The sequence below is a fragment of the Symphalangus syndactylus genome, chromosome 5 (assembly GCF_028878055.3).
Source record: "Symphalangus syndactylus isolate Jambi chromosome 5, NHGRI_mSymSyn1-v2.1_pri, whole genome shotgun sequence".
Classification (NCBI taxonomy): domain Eukaryota; kingdom Metazoa; phylum Chordata; class Mammalia; order Primates; family Hylobatidae; genus Symphalangus; species Symphalangus syndactylus.
Genome location: NC_072427.2, coordinates 59,097,892 through 59,119,207, shown reverse-complemented (window position 1 = coordinate 59,119,207; position 21,316 = coordinate 59,097,892). Strand labels below are relative to the sequence as shown.

The 21,316-nt window shown below is 40.3% G+C and overlaps 1 protein-coding gene across 1 annotated transcript; it reads left to right on the top strand.

The window, feature by feature from the left end:
- Nucleotides 1-556: 556 nt before the first annotated feature.
- Nucleotides 557-19,859, top strand: EMC7 (ER membrane protein complex subunit 7). Its single transcript, XM_055278594.2, has 5 exons — nucleotides 557-868; nucleotides 7,017-7,136; nucleotides 13,429-13,567; nucleotides 15,746-15,826; nucleotides 19,394-19,859. Exons 1-5 carry the CDS (start codon nucleotides 636-638, stop codon nucleotides 19,544-19,546), a joined length of 726 nt encoding a protein of 241 aa, XP_055134569.1. The 5' UTR covers nucleotides 557-635; the 3' UTR covers nucleotides 19,547-19,859.
- The last annotated feature ends 1,457 nt before the right edge of the window (nucleotides 19,860-21,316 follow it).

Here is a 21,316-nt window from a genome sequence, read left to right as displayed (position 1 = left end):
GCCCCTTAGATCCTTTTATCTCTTTCTCATAATCCTACTTCATTCCTTCATTCACTTATTTTTAAAAGGGTCATGTGTACAAATATATAGTTCAGAAAATTTTTAAATGTAACTACCTATAAAAGTATGCGGCAAAATCCCATTCACAGTCTTATTCTCCTTCCACAGCCAAACACTTTTAATTGGTTTCTTATATATCATTTCAGAATTTATCTTTGCAAATGCACATGTATATTCTTATTCTACTCTTCTCTCTCAACACAAAAAATAGCATACCACACATACGATGCCATTCCTTCTTCCTTTTAAAAAATACATACAATATATCCGAGTTCTTCTACAAGAGTCCAGAGGTCTTTCTCATTCTTCTTTGCAACTGCACAGTATGCATAATTTGGATGTACCACAGTTTACTTAACCAGTTCCCTGGAGTGCGCGGAGTTAAGGGCAGTACTTCCGCCTTACTTCCGCCTCGCTAGTCGATGGGCCATGATCTCTTCCCTCTGGTTGGATCCCACAGCTTATGACAGAAACGGGCGCCCAATGATGACAACATCAAGCCGCCAGCGGCGCGGTGGCGGCCGGGAGACTGGGAGGGCTTCCGGGGCTGCCTGTCTGAGTGCAGAGCTGCTGTCATGGCGGCCGCTCTGTGGGGCTCCTTTCCCATCCTGCTGCTGCTGCTATCAGGGAATGTCCAGAGCCCGGAGGTTCCCGGGGCTGCTGCTGAGGGATCGGGAGGGAGTGGGGTCGGCATGGGAGATCGCTTCAAGATTGAGGGGCGTGCAGTTGTTCCAGGGGTGAAGCCTCAGGACTGGATCTCGGCGGCCCGAGTGCTCGTAGACGGAGAAGAGCACGTCGGTTTCCTTAAGTGAGCATCCTGAGGGCAGCGGGAAAAAGGCTGGGGTGGAGGCCGGACAGGGACCCCACCAGGAGAGTTAAGTGTCAGGACGGAACAACGTCGCTGTCTCAGACTGACGGGTAGGGTGCCACTAACGGTCTATGCCGGGAGACCTTGGGAGGCAGTCGGATGCTTTCCCTTTCCTGGTCCTGTACCTCTGGAATGAGCATGGCAGGCGCTCACTGCCTGCCATGGTCAGAGCATGGAGTCAATTATTTTCAACCTTATTTTGGCCCCATGTGGGGACGATCATTCCTGGGCCCTGGGGACAGGTGGACCCTTATTAGTCTCTTGTTGGATTCTTTTATATCTCATCTGGTTTCCCTAGAACCTAGTCGTTTTTTGCATTCACTTCAGTCTTTTGGTAGCTTGTTACTATGTAGAAAGATGCGACACAAGTGGGAATTCTCAAAACCCAAAGGGCTTCTAGTGACGACATAGACTGGGAGGCCAAGGTTACTGCTTCTAAAATTAATAGGCCCTGAAATCCCTAATCAAAGCACTTTTTTTTTTGGCTTGGAGGTGGGATTGTTCTTCTTTTTTACACTTGAATTCATCGAGGGATTTGCTATATCACACTTGTCATTTATGTGAGACTAGGATTTCTCTACATTGCTTTCTTGCTTCTGTCCTTTCGTGCTGTTAGTGGAAGTGGGTTTTCTGTCTATATTAAAAGACAGGATGAATTTGTTAGCACTAGTTTTGCAGCAGCCTGCTTTTGAAATGTCTAGGCACACGTATGTTGTTTTAAATCTTTCCACCCTTACTTGGAAGGTGAAACTGTAAACTGAAAGAAAATAATTAGGAAGTGTTTCCTTTGGTGGGTTCATACACCAGCAGATGGTATCTGAAAATCAGACAACTTAAATGTGGACATTTAAATCCAAATCTGATTTACATATTTGTTCAGATCATCTAAGTGCCCTTGAGTGGTAATTCCAACCTCAGATTAATAAATAGTGACAAATTTACAACCAGTATTTTACTGCCATCTGTCATTAAGAATCTGGCATTAGGGCATTCTTTAGAGTTTACCCTAATTAATGATGTTTTAATATAAAGTTCTCACTAAGCTTTAGGAATGAGCCTTAATTGACCATTTGGCCACTCTTCTGTATACAGTTCTTTTAAAAAGCATTTAATTTCTGTTTAAAAATAGTATATTAGAAACAAAGTAGGAAAACAACCCTTAATGTTTCATTGTATCTTTTTTTTTTTTTTTTTGAGACAAGTTCTTGTTCTGTTACTCAGCCTGGAGTGCAGTGGCGAGATCATAGTTCATGGCAGCTTTGAACTTCTGTACTCAAGTGATCCTCCTGTCTCAGCCTCCTGAGTAGATAGGACTACAGGCGGACACCACCATGTCCAGCTAATTTTTTTATTTTTTGTAGAGACAGGGTCTTGCTATGTTGCCCAGTGTGGTCTCAAACTCCTGGCCTCAAGTGATATTTCTGCCTCAGCCTGTCACGTTTTTGGGATTATAGGCGTGAGCCACGGCGCCTGCCATTTTTCCACCTTCTTTTGGAATCATATGACTTAGGTTTTTACTAGTAAAATACAACATGTAGTAGTTTATATCCTGCCTTTTTCACTTAATATTTTTGAACAGCTTTTGATACCATTTCATGTTCTTTCATTTGTATGTAGAAAGGTTGATGGAGAATTTCCAGGCGCGGTGGCTTATACTTGTAATCTTAGCACTTTGGGAGGCTGAGGTGGAAGGATCGCTTGAGCCCAGGAGTTTCAGACCAGCTGGGGCAACATAGCGGGACCCCATCTCTACAAAAAATAAATAATTAGCCAGGAGTGGTGGTGTGCACCTGTAGTCCAAGCTACTCAGGAGGCTGAGGTGGGAGGATCGCTTGAGCCGAGGCGGTCGAGGCTGTAGTGAGCTGTGATCATGCCATTGCATTCCAGCCTGGACTACAGAGCAAAACCCTGTCTCTCAGGAAGAAAAGAAAGGTTGATGGAGAATTAATATGAGGAGTTTATGGTGATAATCTTATTGGGAAAGGGGTAGGTAATTTGTATTGTAGCTGTTTTGCATGACTAGCACACAGTTTTGACTTACATTTGTGCTTATTGGAGGTGGCTTAGGACTTGGTTAATGGAGATAAAGGGAATTGGGCCTGAAGACTCCTCATGCCATTTCTTGCTATCGTCACATTGTATATAAGCCATAATTTATTTAACCAGTCCTCTGTTTTTGGACAGGTGGTTTTCAGGTGTGTTTGTTTGTTTACATAGTAATATTCTATACTTTTTTGCACTTTTTATTATAGAAATTTTCAAGCATGCATAAATAGAATGGCATTCTACTGTTTTGTTTCGTGTCTTTTGTGTACCTCATTAATTTTTTTCTGAAATATTTTTAAATGGTTCTAAGAATAATAGGATTTTACTTGTAAAAGCATTATTATGTATCTCCAAAAAATAAGGACTTAAACAAAAACCACATTACCATTATTGATTCAACAAAATAATCATGCCTTAATATCATCTAACAGTCCCATTTTTATGTTTCCTCAGTTATCTCAAAAATGTTTTTATATAATTGTTCTTTCAAATCAGGATCCAATAAGGCCTACATTTTGTAGAGTACGTTTTTAAGGACAAATTTTAAATTTTGTATTGCAAACTTTGTTATTTTTCTTAAGTAAAATATTTACCTTAGGATGATAAATATATTTTATTTTTCTTTTTTTGAGACAGAATCTCGCTCTTTTGCCCAGGCCGGAGTGCAGTGGCGCTATCTTGGCTCACTGCAAGCTCCGCCTCCCAGGTTCACGCCGTTTTCCTGCCTCAGCCTCCCGAGTAGCTGGGACTACAGGCGCCCGCCACCGTGCCCGGCTAATTTTTTGTATTTTTTTAGTAGAGACGGGGTTTCACCGTGTTAGCCAGGATGGTCTCGATCTCCTTGACCTCGTGATCCGCCTGCCTCGGCCTCCCAAAGTGCTGAATTACAGGCGTGAGCCACCGCGCCCGGCCAATATATTTGCTTTTTCTTTAATTATTTCTGATATTATTTGTGTTCCACTGTCATCAGTTTGTTTTTTTCTGGATCTGAAAAAATGTTTTGAAATTGGTTCAGTCAGGGCTGGGTATGGTGGCTCACACCTGTAATCCTAGCACTTTGGGAGGCCGAGGCAGGCAGATCACCAGAGGTCAGGAGTTGGAGACCAGCCTGGCCAACATGGAAAAACCCCGTCTCTACTAAAAATACAAACAAAAATCAGCCAGGCGTACTGGCGGTAGTCTGTAATCCCAGCTACTAGGGAGGCTGAGGCAGGAGAATCACTTAAACCCAGGAGGCAAGGCCAGGCGCAGTGGCTCACGCTTGTAATCCCAGCACTTTGGGAGGCCGAGGCGGGCGGATCACGAGGTCAGGAGATCGAGACCACGGTGAAACCCCGTCTCTACTAAAAATACAAAAAATTAGCCGGGCGTGGTGGCGGGCGCCTGTAGTCCCAGCTACTCGGAGAGGCTGAGGCAGGAGAATGGCTTGAACCCAGGAGGCGGAGCTTGCAGTGAGCCGAGATTGTGCCACTGCACTCCAGCCTGGGCGACAGAGCGAGACTCCGTCTTAAAAAAAAAAAAAAAAAAAAAAAAAAACCCAGGAGGCAGAGGTTGCAGTGAGCAGAGATCACCCCACTGCACTCCATCCTGGGTGACAGAGCAAGACTCTGTCTCAAAAAAAAAAAAAAGAAAGAAAGAAATTGGTTCAGTCAGGGTCCCATTAAGAAGTAGAAGATGCATTCAAATTAGAGTAATTCAAGGATAATTTAATGAAGGGATCAAACAGTGTAGTCATGGTGTTGGGAAACAGCCAGATTGTGCAGTACCCTGGAGCTTACAACCTCAAGGTTATTATCACCACCTCTAATCCTGAAGGAAGAGGAGAGTAGAGGTTACTGGAACCTTGAAGGGAAGAAAAGCCTGCATTGAAAGACACAAACCAGTCCCTTGACACAGCCAGTCAGAAGTGGCCTGTCAGTGAGAGAGGGGCGGGGGAATACACTAAGCTCATTTTCTTTCCTTCTTCTAGTCTGCAAAGAGGAGAAAGGTAGAGAGTGGATCTAGAGGGCAAGTGGAACATATCCAGCCCAGGCATAAGTTAACTTGTTTCCATTTCAATTCTGGTTTAGTTTAGTGTGTGCTTTGGAGTAACACTTTTTCATCTTAACTTTTTTTTTTTTGAGACAGAGTCTCTCTCTGTCACTCAGACTGGAGTGCAATGGCACAATCTTGGCTCATTGCAACTTCCGCCTCCCAGGTTCAAGTGATTCTCCTGTCCCAGCCTCCCGAGTAGCTGGGATACAGGCACGTGCCACCACACCCGGCTAATTTTTGTATTTTTAGTAGAGACGGTTTTACCGTCTTAGTCAGGATGGTCTTGTCATCTTGCTTTTTAGTAACTGTTGTGGATATCATCAGTATCAGTTATTCCTTTAACTATGAAAGAGCCTATGAGGATTTAAGAAGCATTATTTTAATATATTATTACGATATTGGGAATTCTCTGATACAGTTGGTCGTTTTAGAACCATTTGTTTTCCTGAAACATAAACTTTTTTCCCCCTCAGAATAGTAGTTTCTCATTTTTCAAACAAATTAATTTTGATCTGTGAAATGAAATTATTAGCTCTTGATAGGATGGTTTTCTAAGTCTAGGAAGTTTAGAAGAAATCAGTAAGGAAAAGATGGATGTTTTTAACCACATAAACATTTTAAACTTCTAGTAACCAAAGTAAATGGGAATTATTTATAGCAAATAGAACAAATGGTACTTAAATACCTTTTATTATTTGTTAAAAAGAACAGAAAACCGGCCGGGCGCAGGGGCTCACGCCTGTAATCCCAGCACTTTGGGAGGCCGAGGCGGGCGGATCACGAGGCCAAGAGATCGAGACCATCCTGGCTAACATGGTGAAACCCCGTCTCTACTAAAACAAAAAATTAGCCAGGCGTGGTGGGGGGCGCCTGTAGTCCCAGCTACTCCGGAGGCTGAGGAAGGAGAATGGCGTGAACCCGGGAGGCGGAGCTTGCAGTGAGCCGAGATCAGGCCACTGCACTCCAGCCTGGGCAACGGAAACAAACAAACAAAACTAGAAAACCAAAAATTGCAGATTAAAACTAGAACAAAATGCCTTTTTTTTTTTTGGAGACGGAGTTTTTGCTCTGGTTGCCCAGGCTGGACGGCTCACTGCAACCTCTGCCTCCCGGGTTAAAGCAATTCTCCTATCTCAGTCTCCTAAGTAGCTGGGATTACAGGCATGCGCCACCTCGCCTGGCTAATTTTGTATTTTTGGTAGAGACGGGGTTTCTCCATGTTGGTCAGGCTAGTCTCTAACTCCCAACCTCAGGTGATCCGTCCGCTTCGGCCTCCCAAAGTGCTGGGATTACAGGTGGGAGCCACCACGCGCGGCCTGCCATTTTTAATAGTAAGAAATTGTTGGGGGTGACTGGCAAAATTGGAATCCTAATATTGTAATAATAATGTATATTCAATGAAGACATGGCTTTAGAATGGGAATTGTGTTTCTGTCACCTGTCATCTCTACCCATAGAAGGAAAATAATTACTCTATCAGGCTTCTCTGCTACTCTGGAGTGGTCTTGGGTATTTTCAGAACCTATTCAGTGTAATTATAGAAACTGAAGGCCGGGCACAGTGGCTCATGCCTGTAATCCCAGCACTTTGGGAGGCTGAGGCGGGTGGATCACCTGAGGTCAGGAGTTTGAGACCAGCCTGGCCAACATGGTGAAACCCCGTCTCTACTAAAAATACAAAAATTAGCCGGGCATGATGGGGCATGCCTGTAATCCCAGCTACTCCGGAGGCTGAGGCAGGAGAATCGCTCGAACCCAGGAGGCGAAAGTTGCAGTGAGCTGAGATCCTGCCATTGCACTCCACTCTGAGCGTCGCAGCCAGATGACTCCGTCTCAAAAGAAAAAAGAAAAGAAACTGAAGCATAGGACAATTTTCGCCAAAGTTTTGTTTGTTTGTTTGCCAGTTGCTTTTAATGCCATTTTTCGGGAGAGTTGATTTGGGAATTAGCAAATAAGAAAAGACTAAGCTGTTGATCAGTAGTAGCTAAACATGATTTTCATTTTTCCAGGACAGATGGGAGTTTTGTGGTTCATGATATACCTTCTGGATCTTATGTAGTGGAAGTTGTATCTCCAGCTTACAGATTTGATCCCGTTCGAGTGGATATCACTTCGAAAGGAAAAATGAGGTGAGGGCACTTGATTTAATTTTTGCCGTAAGCTAGGTTACTGAATACCTTAGTATATATTCCTTTTAGAATTAATAGTTTAGATGGAAAATTCTTTTTATTTAAACTACAGCTATTCCTTAAAACACTTAAAATATCCTCATGTTTATTTAATCTGAACATTGAAAAAATTGTAAAGTTGAGCTTCTTGCTCTGGCTTAAAATTTATTTTAAAGCTCCTAATATGATTACATAAAGAAAAGGTAAGATTACTTACTATAGGAGCTAAAGCGCTATGAAAGTTATAATTGAAATATGATTAATAAGTTGGGAATAATTTAACTTTTCTAAATTAGAAATACTATTCATCACCTGTTTTTCACTGGGATATTTTGATAATACCTCTTATTACCTATTTGATACTTCATTGATCTAGAAATTTCTGTGGTCCTTTCTTTATGGAATCTTTTATGTTCAATGGAAATGTAGTATTTCTAGGGAAAACAATTGAGGTGAAAAGAACTATAGTTTAATTTAGACTGTGAGTGTTGAATAGCAAAACTTATTTGAAGTTGAAACATTCATGTAGATATCTATAGTCTTCAGAGTCAGCTTCCCATTATAATAGAACACATTTATTTATTTATTTTGTTGTCTCATGACAATAGCATCCTCTGTGGTCAAATCTGACCAGGAAATATATGAAGCAACTTTTAAGTGGTAATGTCTCTTCTTTAAGCTATGAAATATGACTCTATGTTGCAGTAATAAAGCACAGGTCATGCAAAGGCAAAAACAATTTCTGGAGGTGGAGGACTAATAAATAATTTTACTACTGATCTTTTTGGTGTCTGCCCAGCATATTTAGACTGACTTGTAGAGACTCAAAATTGAGCTGACACATGTTCAGTTAGTACCATAGTATTTACATTTGAGTTAGTGTTTACTCCTAAAATTTGTTTCTTCTTTCTTTGCTTTCTTTGACATTGCAAGTTTTAAAAATGTAATATGTAAATATGCCATAATTCAAATAGAATGAGTCACATATGGAGTTGTCCCATCCTTTATCTTAGCTGCATGTTAGTCCATTGATGGATTTGCCATCATTTATATAACCGGCTCCTATTGATAGACATATAGTGATTTCTTTCTCTTAGCATGTATACTAAACAGAGACAGTTATCAAGAGAATATTCTTTTTTTTTTTTTTTTTTGAGACAAAATCTTGCTCTGTTGCCCAAGCTAGAGTACAGTGGTGCAATCTTGGTTCATTGCAACCTCTGCCTCCCAGGTTCAAGGGATTCTCGTATCTCAGCCTCCCAAGTAGTTGGGATTACAGCTGCACGCCACCATGCCTGTCTGATTTATTTATTTTTTTTTTTTTTTGAGATGGAGTCTCGCTCTGTCACCCAGGCTGGAATGCAGTGGCGTGATTTCGGCTCACTGCAACCTCCGCCTCCTGGGTTCAAGCGATTCTTCTGCCTCAGCCTCCTAAGTAGCTGGGACTACAGGCACCTACCACCACGCCCGGCTAATTTTTGTATTTTTAGTAGAGATGAGATTTCACCATATTGGCCAGGCTGGTCTCGAACTCCTGACCTCGTGATTTGCCCACCTCCCAAAGTCCTGGGATTACAGGCGTGAGCCACTGCACCTGGCCTGATTTTTTTATTTTTAGTAGAGACAGGGTTTCGCCATGTTGGCCAGGCTGGTCTCAAACTCCTGACCTCAAGTGATCTGCCCACTTTGGCCTCCCAAAGTGCTGGGATTACAGATGTGAGCCACTGCGCCTGTCCAAGAGAATATTCTTGATATTATCAGGAAAGTAATACTCTAATGCCACTAATAAATATATTCTTAAAAACAAATTACTTTTCCACCCTACTTTGTAGAGAGACAAAGTCTTGCTATGTTGCCTAGGCTGGAGTGTAGTGGTTTTTCTCAGGTGCAAGCATAGCCCGCTACAGCCTCAAATTGACCTTTAGCAATCTTCCCACCTCAGCCTCCTGAGTAGCTGGGATTACAGGCATACACCGTGTCCAGCTTCTTCCTTATTTTTGAAGTTAAGTTATTGTCTTTGAATATATTTTTGTCCAAATTCTGATGACATTTCTTGCTTTTGGCTATTTAGCGTAAGGGCAAAGCTTCACTTAGAAGGTAGCACCTTGCATATCTGTTTATACATTTTTTTTGATGGAATAGATTGTTTCAAAGTAGATGAATTTTTTAAAGTATTGACTTTCTCGTGTCTTTTTGGAAACATGAGGATTTAAAAAAATGTATATATAGGCCAGGTGTGGTGGCTCATGCCTGTAATCCCAGCACTGTGGGAGGCTGAGGCAGTTATATCACTTGAACCCAGGACTTTGAGACTAGCCTGGGCAGCATAGTGAAGACCCTGTCTCTACCAAAAAAAAAAAGGTTAAAAACTTAGCTGGACATGGTGGCACATGCTTGTGATCCCAGCTACTTAGTAGGCTGAGGTAGGAGAATCACTTAAGCCCGGGAAGTTGAGGCTGCAGCAGTGAGCCATGACTGTACCACTGCACTCCAGCCTGGGCAACAAAGCGAGATCCTGTCTCAAAAAAAAAAAAAAAAAAAAAAAAAAAAATATATATATATATATATATATATATGTACATATACGTGTGTGTGTGTGTGTGTGTATGTATGTATACATATATGTGTATATATAAAGTTCTTTTATATTAAATCTGTGCCTTAAAGGGCTTATTCATGACTTTTTGTATATTTTAGAATTGTAAGCTTGGAAATGGGGGGGTATGTGGATCACAGTATATGTTATATATACTGCTTTAAACATTTTATTTATATTGAAAACACAATATTGGAGGGAATGAGAGCTGTTACACAAAAGGGAATACTTGTTTTTTTTTTAATCCATTTTACTCTGGTTAAATTCTGAATAAAGTAGTTTCAGCAAATAGGAATATTGTTTTAAATATAGACGGTCCCCAGCTTACAATGATTCAACTTATAATTTTTTTTTTTTTTTAATTTGGGACAGAGTCTCGCTCTGTCACCAGGCTGGAGTGCAGTGGCGTGATCTCGGCTCGCTGCAACCTCCGCCTCCTGGGTTCAAGTGATTCTCCTGCCTCAGCCTCCTGAGTAGCTGGGACTACAGGCGCGTGCCACCATGCCCAACTAATTTTGTATTTTTAATAGAGGCAGGGTCTCACCATGTTGGCCAGGATGGTTTCGATCTCTTGACATCGTGATCCGCCTGCTTTGGCCTCCCAAAGTACTAGGATTACAGGTGTGAGCCACCGTGCCCGGCCCTCAACTTAGAATTTTTTGACTTTACCATGGTGCGAAAGCAATACACAGTAGAAACCATACTTTAAGTACCCATAACCACCATTCTTTTTTTTATGCTTAGTACAGAATTTAGTAAGTTACATGAATTAAATAAGTTTCTTATTATAAAATGGGCTTTGTGTTAGGTGATTTTGCCACCTGTCGGCTAATGTAAGTATTCTGAGCACTTTTAAGGCAGGCTAAGCTAGGCTGTGTTGTTCTGTGGGTTAGCTGTATTAAATGCATTTTTGACTTACAGTATTTTTCAACCTATAATGGGCTTATCAGAATGTAAATCGACGAGCAACTGTATAAAGTTTTCGTTGCCTTTTTACCTTGGGTAAAGAGTACTTCCTGCTTTAGCACTTACGAACTGGTTGTAGCAGTGGGATGCATGTTCTCAGATACATTCCTGATGATTGGATGTCTGAAGCATAGGTTAAATTAAAAAAAAGAAAAAATCATTTAAAAATTATTTTAATAATTAGGGATGGGGGCCGGGCACGGTGGCTCACACCTGTAATCCCAGCACTTTGGGAGGCTGAGGCGGGCAGATCACGAAGTCAGGAGTTTGAGACCAGCCTGACCAACATGATGAAACCCCATCTCTACTAAAAATACAAAAATCAGCTGGGCGTGGTGGCGTGCGCCTGTAATTCCAGCTACTCAGGAGGCTGAGGCAGGAGAATCACTTGAACCCGGGAGGCGGAGGTTGCAGTGAGCTGAGATTGCGCCACTACACTCCAGCCTGGGCTACAGAGCGATATTTCGTCTCAAAAAAATAAAAATAAAAAATAACTGGCCAGGCGCGGTGGCTCACGCTTGTAATCCCAGCACTTTGGGAGGCCAAGGCGGGCGAATCACGAGGTCAGGAGATCGAGGCCACGGTGAAACCCCGTCTCTACAAAAAATGCAAAAAATTAGCCAGGTGTGGTGGCAGGTGCCTGTAGTCCCAGCTACTCTGAGAGGCTGAGGCAGGAGAATGGCGTGAACCCGGGAGGCGGAGCTTGCAGTGAGCCGAGATTGCGCCACTGCACTCCAGCCTGGGTGACAGAGCGAGACTCTGTCTCAAAAAAAGAATAATAATAATAATAATAATAATAATAATAATAATAATAATTGGGGGTGGGACAGAGTAGAGAACAAAGTGGGATTCATATAAGATCCTAATTCTTTTTTGTGTGTGTGTGTGTGATGGACTCTTACTCGGTCACCCAGGCTGGAGTGCAGTGGCGCACCCTCAGCTCACTACAATCTCCACTTCCTGAGTTCAAGTGATTCTCCTGCCTCAGCCTCCCAAGTAGCTGGGATTACAGGCACGTGCCACCATGCCTGGCTAATTTTTGTATTTTTAGTGGAGACAGGATTCACCATGTTGGCCAGGCTGGTCTCAAACTCCTGACCTCAAATGATCCACCCACCTTGGCCTCCCAAAGTGCTGAGATTACAGGCATTAGCCACTGTGCCCAGCCTTGACCAATATTTTATAAGCATGTAGCATGCATGATAAATTAGTTTTGAATATATGTGGGATTTTCATTTCTGACATTTTGGCAGAGAAATGCTGGATAAAAATATGACAAATATTTTCTTATATTAATAAATGCATAGCTCTCCCCAAACAAAGGAAATCCCTCGGGATAACCTATAAACCACTTCCCCACCTGGAGATTTTAATATTCTCTAACCCAAAAGGCTTAGATTTAATTAGCATTGTGCAGGGAGGAGGCAAGCCATGGGCTTGCTTGGAGTCAGAATTAGATCTAAAATTTGGTCCTCCCTTTGACCTTTGGTACTAAAATGCAGAAGGCCCTGGATTTTCAGAGGGAAAAGTCTGATGCTGGCCTTTGGGGGAAAAAGTCTCCCCTGAAAACTGATAGTTATGCTCCTATACTCATTACAATTTGGGGTATGAATTTATTACTTTCTGCATAATCCAGGAACTTCCAAGCTAAGCAATGAACAAAATAGTTTGTTTATAATTCTCAAATTCCTGGCAGTAACAAACGCATAATCTCTCTGGAAGGAGATACCCTTTGTATCTCTTTATTTAAATAAAGGTAAATAAAGTCTACTAGACTTACAAAGAACCCAAGAAAACAGTCTACATTGAGTCAGCAAATAAATCAGACCTCTAAGAACTTTAAATAGTAGAATTATTAGATATAGATTGTAAAATAATTTAATATATATTTAAAGTACTTAAGGAAATAAAAGACTGCCATAGAAATGATATACCAAAATAGGCTATAGACATTTGAAAAAAGAATAGAATAGAACCTCTACAATGAATATAGGCATTGAAATTTACAACTAAATGGATGCATTAAGAAACTGAGCAGAAGTTTAATGAAGTGGGAGATAGATCAGAAAAAAAATTTCCCAACACAGCAATGACAGTGAAATAGGAGAGGCAGTTTTCAAAAAGTAAAATGGATCATATGTAAACATGGATGAGAATTTTGATTAAAATTAATGCATCTTTGGTGAAAAAATGTAGTGTTACCTATAGCACTGTTGCAGTGCTTTCTTGCATTATAAAATTTTCTGGCAATATAGCCTTAAAAATTGGTTACATCCAATAATGCATTTCTTAGACCATCAAAAAAATAAAATCCAGTGTTTTTGTATGGTATAATGAAGTAAATTCATTACTAAATATAATCAAATGACTTTAGCACCAGAAGGATTCTAAAATAACTTTTGACATGAATAGAAGTTAGGGAACTGATTTAATCCCACTGGTCTAGGTAATGACAGAGCTGCAGCTAGAAGATTCCAAGTCTAGCGTTTTTTTCTGTGTTTTGCTGCATATTTTAGACATGTAGATAAAGCTATTTTGGTCAGATTTTCAAGATCAAAAGTTTAGATTTTAAAGCATTTTGGAAAAAGCTGAAGGTGTGTATGAGACATTGCTAATATAATATAAGCAGTTCTTTTAACCAGTAATGTTTTTAATGGAATTACTGTTGCTTTCCCCATGTTGCTTTATCAGAGCAAGATATGTGAATTACATCAAAACATCAGAGGTTGTCAGACTGCCCTATCCTCTCCAAATGAAATCTTCAGGTCCACCTTCTTACTTTATTAAAAGGGAATCGTGGGGCTGGACAGACTTTCTGATGAACCCAATGGTATGTATCAGGCTAAAATAAAGCACTTTACTAATACCTAATTTGCTTCTAGGCAGTGGAAACTTCAAACATCTGTGAGATAGAAAGCTGAGGTCAGATTGGTGGATGAAAGGGTAATTGTGAATAATTTGCAGATTTCAGAAGAATAGTGGCTTTGGGAATACTTAATAAAGAGAATATAATGAGAATTGCATTGTAGATTTGATTATTGAAATGTGTAATAGAAATTGGATAAGTATTTCTAGGATGTTTTACATTTCAAATAGAATAAGAATACTCAGTAAGTCAGTCATACCTGGAGCTGTCTCATTCTTCATACTACCTGCATATTTTTTGTTTTTGTTTTGTTTTGGCTTTTTTTAGACGGAGTTTCGCTCTTGTTGGCCAGGCTGGAGTGCAATGGCGCGATCTCGGCTCATCACAACCTCTGCCTCCCGGGATCAGGCGATTCTCTTGCCTCAGCCTCCTAAGTAGCTGGGTTTTACAGGCATGTGCCACCATGCCCACCTAATTTTGTATTTTTAGTAGAGACAGAGTTTCTCCATCTTGGCCAGGCTGGTCTTGAACTCCTGACCTCAAGTGATCTGCCCGCCTTGGCCTCCTAAAGTGCTGGGATTACAGGCGTGAGCCACCACACCCAGCCATACTACCTGCATATTATTAGTCCATTGATGAATGTGCCATCATTTATTAACCAGCCCCTATTGATAGCACAAGTAAGGATTTCTTTCTCTTTTTTTAACATGTGTAGTGAACAGAAAAGTTATTCTATGGTAATTTAAGTAGTTGGCATTATGAAACCGATGTTATGATAATAATAATAAAACACTAATAGCATGCATTCTCTAAAAATTTGTTTTTATGTTTAATTATTATAGGTGCCTAATAGATGTACATTTATGAAGTACATGTGATGTTTTGATATAGGCATACAATGTGTATTAATCACATCAGGGTAATTGGGATATCCCTCACCTTAAGCATTTATGTTTTTTGTAAATGTTAGGAACATACCAATTCCACTCTTTGGTTGTTATTTTAAAATATACAATAAATTATTGTTGAGTATCATCAAGAAAACAGTTTTTAGAAACAAATCGACCTTTTCTTTTGCTGTTTTAAAAAATTGAATTGCTGTCTTAGAATTTAAGTAGGCCAGGTGTGGTGGCTCACGCCTGTAATCCCAGCACTTTGGGAAGCTGAGGTGGACAGATCACAAGGTCAGGAGTTCGAGACCAGCCTGGCCAACGTGGTGAAACCTCGTCTCTACCAAAAACATAAAAAGTTAGCCAGGTGTGGTGGCGGGGACCTGTAATCCCAGCTATTCAGGAGGCTGAGACAGGAGAACTGCTTGAACCAGAGAGGGTGGAGGTTGCAGTGAGCCGAGATTGCACCACCACACTTTAGTCAGGGGAACAGAGCAAGACTGTGCCTCAAAAAATAAAAATAAAAGAATTTATCTAAGTTTTGGTCATATTCCTTGCTGATAGCTATTTAGATCACACATGATCTATATTCAGAGGCTGTATATCCCCTAGGGAGGAATAAATTAGTACCTAGAATCTGTTATCAGAGATAAAGAGGCGGGGGGGAGACTGAATGGAAGAAGTCAGCAGTGAAACTCCAGAGCTTATTCACCTTCCATGTTCTCATTTCTGAAATTCTGTGGAAGTGTATCTAGTGCTCCAGTGCTTGATGCTTCTAGGTCATTTTTCAAAACTGGTCTGCTAAAGTAGGTCAGTTTTCCAAGAACCACAGTCATCTGAAAAAAGCAGTTAGCTTGCCATCAGATCACCAATCCCATTGCCAGACTATAGATTAAAAAAAAAAAAAGGGAATAGATAGTTCCATTTGCAAACTATTTGTGTTAAATAACACAGTAAACTCTGCAAAAAGATAGGTGGGTAGCACAACTATGAAGTGAGGTGTCTATTATAAAGTCCAAACATACATACAGAAAACTTTTACATTCTATAATAGTCCACCATAGTCAGACAGACAGCAGCTTGCTATCGTCAGAACTGGCTCAGTAGAACTGAGGTGGTTGCTACTAGTGTTATTGTATAGACAACATTTAAATCTTTAATTTCACCATTGGTTGTTAAGTGCAGTTTTTGTTCTATTAACTGTAAAGTGGGGGAAAAACATTTTCTGGATTTTTTTTTTTTTTTTCTGCAGGTCATGATGATGGTTCTTCCTTTACTGATATTTGTGCTTCTGCCTAAAGTGGTCAACACAAGTGATCCTGACATGAGACGGGTAAGATGATGGTCCAGCTATGGATTTTTTTTTTTTTTTTTTAAGAGATAGAGCCTCTGTTGCTCAAGCTGGAGTGCAGTGGCACAATCAGTTTGAGTAGCCTCAAACTCCTGGGCTCAAGCTGTCCACCTGCCTCAGCCTCCCAAAGCACTGGGATTATAGGTCTGAGGCACCATGCCTGGCCCCATCTGTGGGTTTTTGAACCATATTGTGATGTTTGCTCTATCCTATCGTACCTGGGTAGCTTGGTTTTTCTCAATTTTATTCTAGTTCCCAAGCCAAATTAATCTAGAGGTTGTAATTAACACAGTATCATGTTTCTGGCTTTTAATTAGTTGCTTCCATTAGACTAGATAAATTGTTAGTTGTGCCTCATAAAGGCCTAGATCTCTTTATGTAGCTAAAAGATCTTACTGCATCCTAGCCTCTTTGTGTGCCTTACTTTTTAAATAGCTGAAATGTACAATACTTCTGGTATACTTAATCTAAATATTTTACAAAATGATTCCTCCTATGATCTGCCTTTACTTTGCAAAACTCTCTTCAGAGTACATACTCAGTTTATGTGTTCAGATGCACAGATAGACCAAGGGGGATGGGTAAGTAGAAGAGTGACCTTTGAATTCTGTTCCACAAAACCATACTGGTTCTACAGAGGGAGAGGATTTGCTAAGTAGGATGCTTCCAATTTAGTGTCACCACATTTTCTCTTTGAATATTGGCTTCTGTTTGAACTCTTCATTTTTTCAAAAAACCATCGTGCATTTTTCCATTCAACCATCAACAAGTTATCTTCTGAGTTTCAAGGTTCCCCATTTTATTTATTATATTGATGTGTTGACATTTTATTCATTCCTGAGTAAACATTTATCAATTTCTAGGGTCTAGATACTGGAGATACAGAAATGAATTATAGGCCATCCCTGTCATCAGTAGGCTCAGTCCAGTTAAATGTAGAAAATAGAATGGATTTATCAAATAGTCTTCTTGCTATCAGGGGATTTTGTGACTTTTTCTTTCCTTTTTTCTTAATAGAATTTTATCTTATTTCTTAAAGAAATAAGGTAAATAAAAATGTTTGCTAAGGTAGTAGGTGAGTACGTTCTGTGGAAGGTAATAAGGGGTATATTCAAAGCAGGAATGGCAGAAAAAGATTCATAGGAAAACAAAGGTTTTTGATATTTCAAAATGTTTTATTGGTAAATGTTTGCATTTTTGCTTCAGTATTAGACTGAAAGTAATACATCCTGTGCATTCCTTGTATATGTGAAGCCAATTAACTGTGGCATCAGTAGAAGGAAACATCAGAAGTCACATTTGATTAAAAGTTCATTCCGGCCGGGCACGGTGGCACAGGTCTGTAATCCCAGCAGTTTGGGAGACCAAGGCAGGTGGATCACCTGAGGTCAGGAGTTTGCGACCAGCCTGACTAACATGGTGAAACCCCGTCTCTACTAAATACAAAAAAATTAGCCAGGCATGGTGGCGCATGCCTGTAATCCGAGCTACTTGGGAGGCTGAGACAGGAGAATCGCTCGAACCTGGGAGGCAGAGGTTACAATGAGCCGAGATTGTGCCATTGCACTCCAGCCTGGGCAATAAGAGCAAAACTCCGTTAAAAAAAAAAAAAAAAATTTCATTCCTTGTAAAGTGCTTTGCACATAGTAAGCATCTTAAAAAGTTGATTCAAGAGCTTCAGAAGCTCTCTTCCTTGGCACTGCCTGCAGAGGTGGCACCATCTCCTACTTGGCATCATGGCTGCCCTTAGATCCTTTGTGAAGCCCAAGATCATCAAAAAGAGAACCAAGAGGTTTATCTGGCACCAGTCAGACCAATTTGTCAAAATTAAGCTTAACTGGCAGAAACCCAGAGGCGTTAACAGTGTTCGTAGAAGATTCAAGGGCCAGATCTTGATCCCCAACATTGGTTATTGGAGCAGCAAAGAAACAAAAGTACTTACTACCCAGTGGCTTCTGGAAGTTCCTGATCTACAACATCAAGGAGCTGGAAGTACTGCTGATCTGCAACAGAGCTTACCGTGCTGAGATTACTCAGAGTGTTTCCTCCAAGAACCATAAAGCCATCTGGAAAGAGCAGCCCAGCTGGCCATCAGCGTCACTAGTCCCAATGCCAGGCTGCACAGTGAGGAAAAGGAATCAACGGCTCACGTGCATGTTTTATTTGTGTTTAAATAAAACCACAAAAACTGAAAAAAAAAAAAAAAAAAAAAGGAGCTTCAGAGTTGAACAGATTCAAAAATAGAGTTGATCTATGTTTGCAGGGACTCAAGAGCTGTTACCATATACATTTATTTCTTAATTATTGGGGCATGTTAACATATTTGATTTATGTTTATAATATTTCTTTCGCTAGCCTTATTTGTAAAAGCACCTTCTCCTTTAAAACTCAGGAATAAATTCTACCTTTGTGGGAAAAGCTCAAGCTAATATCCCAACAGTGTTCAATTTGAAATGGAAGCCTAGTGCTGTGGTGTCTGCCTATAGTCCCAGCTGCCCAGGAAGCTGAGGCAGGAGGATCACCTGAGCACTATCTCTTAAAAAAAAAAAAGAAAGAAAAAAATGAAAGAAATGATAGATAATATAGTATTTGCTATCTTTTTCATGTATGAATGGGCTAAAGTCAATTTTAAGTTCACTTTTAGAATGTCACTTAAAATTTAAATGAAGCAGATGTTACATTAACATTATATAACTACCAAACAGTACTTTATAGATGTTGGCTCAATTAAGGGGTAGGACAAATACTCAAAAGTGCCAAGTCCTATCCTGTTTTGCCAATGACTTCTTTGAAACAGTGTGTTGCTTGCTTTAGAGTCTAATTGAAGTCATGCAAGCCATACAGCATTCATAGATTTACTACTGAGGCTTATAAATGAACTCTTAGAAATACTGCACTTATTTTCCAAACTTTACTGATACCTTGATATATGGTTAAAAATTAATATTCTGGTTATATGCATCTGAAGGAAGCATGAACTTAAAAATGTACTCATTAGAACAATAAGAAAGCACTTTAATCAGAAAACATATGATAGGAATATGATCAAATATATTCATTATCAAAAAAATGTTCTTTATTAAGACAAGCAGAATCACACGAAGGGGAACATCACACACGGGGCCTGTTGTGGAGTGGGGGGAGGGGGAAAGGATAGCATTAGGAGATGTACCTAATGTTAAATGACGAGTTAATGGGTGCAGCACACCAACGTGGCACATGCATACATATGTAACAAACCTGCATGTTGTGCACATGTACCCTAAAACTTAAAGCATAATAATGAAAAAAAAGACAAGCAGAATCAAACCCTAGGCAATCATTTATTGGACATTTACTAAGAGTTAAAATGTCTAGTGGTATAAAGGAGATATGGAAAATAGTTACTAGTGACATATAGGTGAAGTACTATTGAGTATGATGTTGCATCATTGCTCAGAACCAGTACCTTTCACTTGTTCTACTCCTTTACTTTTTCCTTAATAGGAAGTGTTAGGAGTTAAAAGACTCGAAGGATCCTACATATCATTGTGCCTTGTCTTCTTGCAGGAAATGGAGCAGTCAATGAATATGCTGAATTCCAACCATGAGTTGCCTGATGTTTCTGAGTTCATGACAAGACTCTTCTCTTCAAAATCATCTGGCAAATCTAGCAGCGGCAGCAGTAAAACAGGCAAAAGTGGGGCTGGCAAAAGGAGGTAGTCAGGCTGTCCAGAGCTGACATTTGCACAAACACGGCAACACTGGGTGGCATCCAAGTCTTGGAAAACCGTGTGAAGCAACTACTGTAAACTTGAGTCATCCCGAACGTTGATCTCTTACAACTGTATATGTTAACTTTTTAGCACATGTTTTGTACTCGGTACATGAGAGAACCCAGCTTTCATCTTTTGTCTGTATGAGGTCAATATTGATGTCACTGAATTAATTACAGTGTCCTATAGAAAATGCCATTAATAAATTATATGAACTACTATACATTATGTATATTAATTAAAACATCTTAATCCAGAAATCAAACCATCTTTCTTTTTTTTTTACTTAATGTTTCTTTTTTTCTGACAATTTTCTTCAATTATCTGAGGCTTGAAATTGACCTTTCCTCTTTAAAAGGGAGTGGTTGTTATTTTTAGACAGCATGCACATTGTTTTTTATGTGGCCACACCTTTCAAAATTTTCAGTTCTGTGCCATTTAATTCCCTGATAATCTGAGATGGAACCATATGTTGCTGATGTAGTTGCAATTTTTTATTATTACAGTTAGTTTCTGAGTATGGATATATGAATCACAATAGATCTTATCAACTATTTTATTCTGGTTACCATCTATGGTATCCATTTTACAATTATTGAGTACCAGCTATGTGCTGTGATGCAAGGTAGAATACAGAGATGGATAATATCCAAGTGCTTCTCCTTGATAGAACTTATTATGTCAGGAGGGAGGACAAATAATAACAGGGAATGAATGGCCAGGGGAAAGAAGTACAATAGTAGGAGAGCCTTCTAGAGCCTGAGGATGGGGAATCAACCTTAGACCTCTATATTGTAATAGAGATGTATAACACAGGTAGCTTTTCAGTCCCCTCATCTTTCTCATCATAGATTCTCAGAGGTGTTAGAAGATAAATTACTACTATTTTTTTTGAGGGAAGTCTCGCTCTTGTACCCCAGGTTCGAGTGCAATGGCTTTATCTCGACTCACTGCAACCTCTGCCTCCCGGGTTCAAACAATTCTCCTGCCTCTGCCTCCCAAGTAGCTGGGATTAAGGCACTGGCCACCACAGCCAGCTAATTTTTGTATTTTTTAGCAGAGATGGGGTTTCACCATGTTGGCCAGGCTGGTCTCGAACTCCTGACCTCAGATGATCTGCCCGCCTCGGCCTCCCAAAGTGCTGGGATTACAGACGTGAGCCACTATGCCTGGTCTCTTTTTTTTTTTTTTTTTTGAAACAGAGTTTCACTCTTGTTGCCCAAGCTGGAGTGCAAGGGCACGATCTTGGCTCACTGCAACCTCTGCCTCCTGGGTTCAAGCGATTCTTCTGCCTCAGCCTCCCAAGTAGCTGGGATTACAGGCATGTGCCACCATGCCCAGCTAATTTTGTATTTTTAGTAGAGATGGGGTTTCACCACATTGGCCAGGCTGGTCTCCAACTCCTGACCTCAGGTGATCTGCCTGCCTCGGTTTCCCAAAGTGCTGGGATTACAGCCGTGAGCCACTGTGCCTGGCCAAATAACTACTTCCCAATCGGGAGTATCTCAAAAGTTTTTTATTTCAATAAGTTACAACATTTTCACACCTTTTCCTTTTGGGTTATTTTAATTAAAGAACTCTCAGGCCACAGTATTGCTTCTAGTAGAGGGCTCCTATTCTTTCCCATATTAAATAACTCCTGTATTGCTTTCTTAAAGTTATTAAATCAGCGAAAAAAACAGAGTAGCTTCCAAACTCAATTTTCTCTTTTGTATTA

What these genes read in the sequence shown, in the direction of transcription:
- EMC7 (XM_055278594.2), top strand. Translation starts at nt 636, where the DNA reads ATGGCGGCCGCTCTGTGGGGCTCCTTTCCCATCCTGCTGCTGCTGCTA. An exon ending in ACTTTCTGATGAACCCAATG is followed by an intron (nt 13,568 to 15,745) that starts GTATGTATCAGG and finishes TTTTTTCTGCAG; the next exon opens with GTCATGATGATGGTTCTTCC. An exon ending in GTGATCCTGACATGAGACGG is followed by an intron (nt 15,827 to 19,393) that starts GTAAGATGATGG and finishes GTCTTCTTGCAG; the next exon opens with GAAATGGAGCAGTCAATGAA.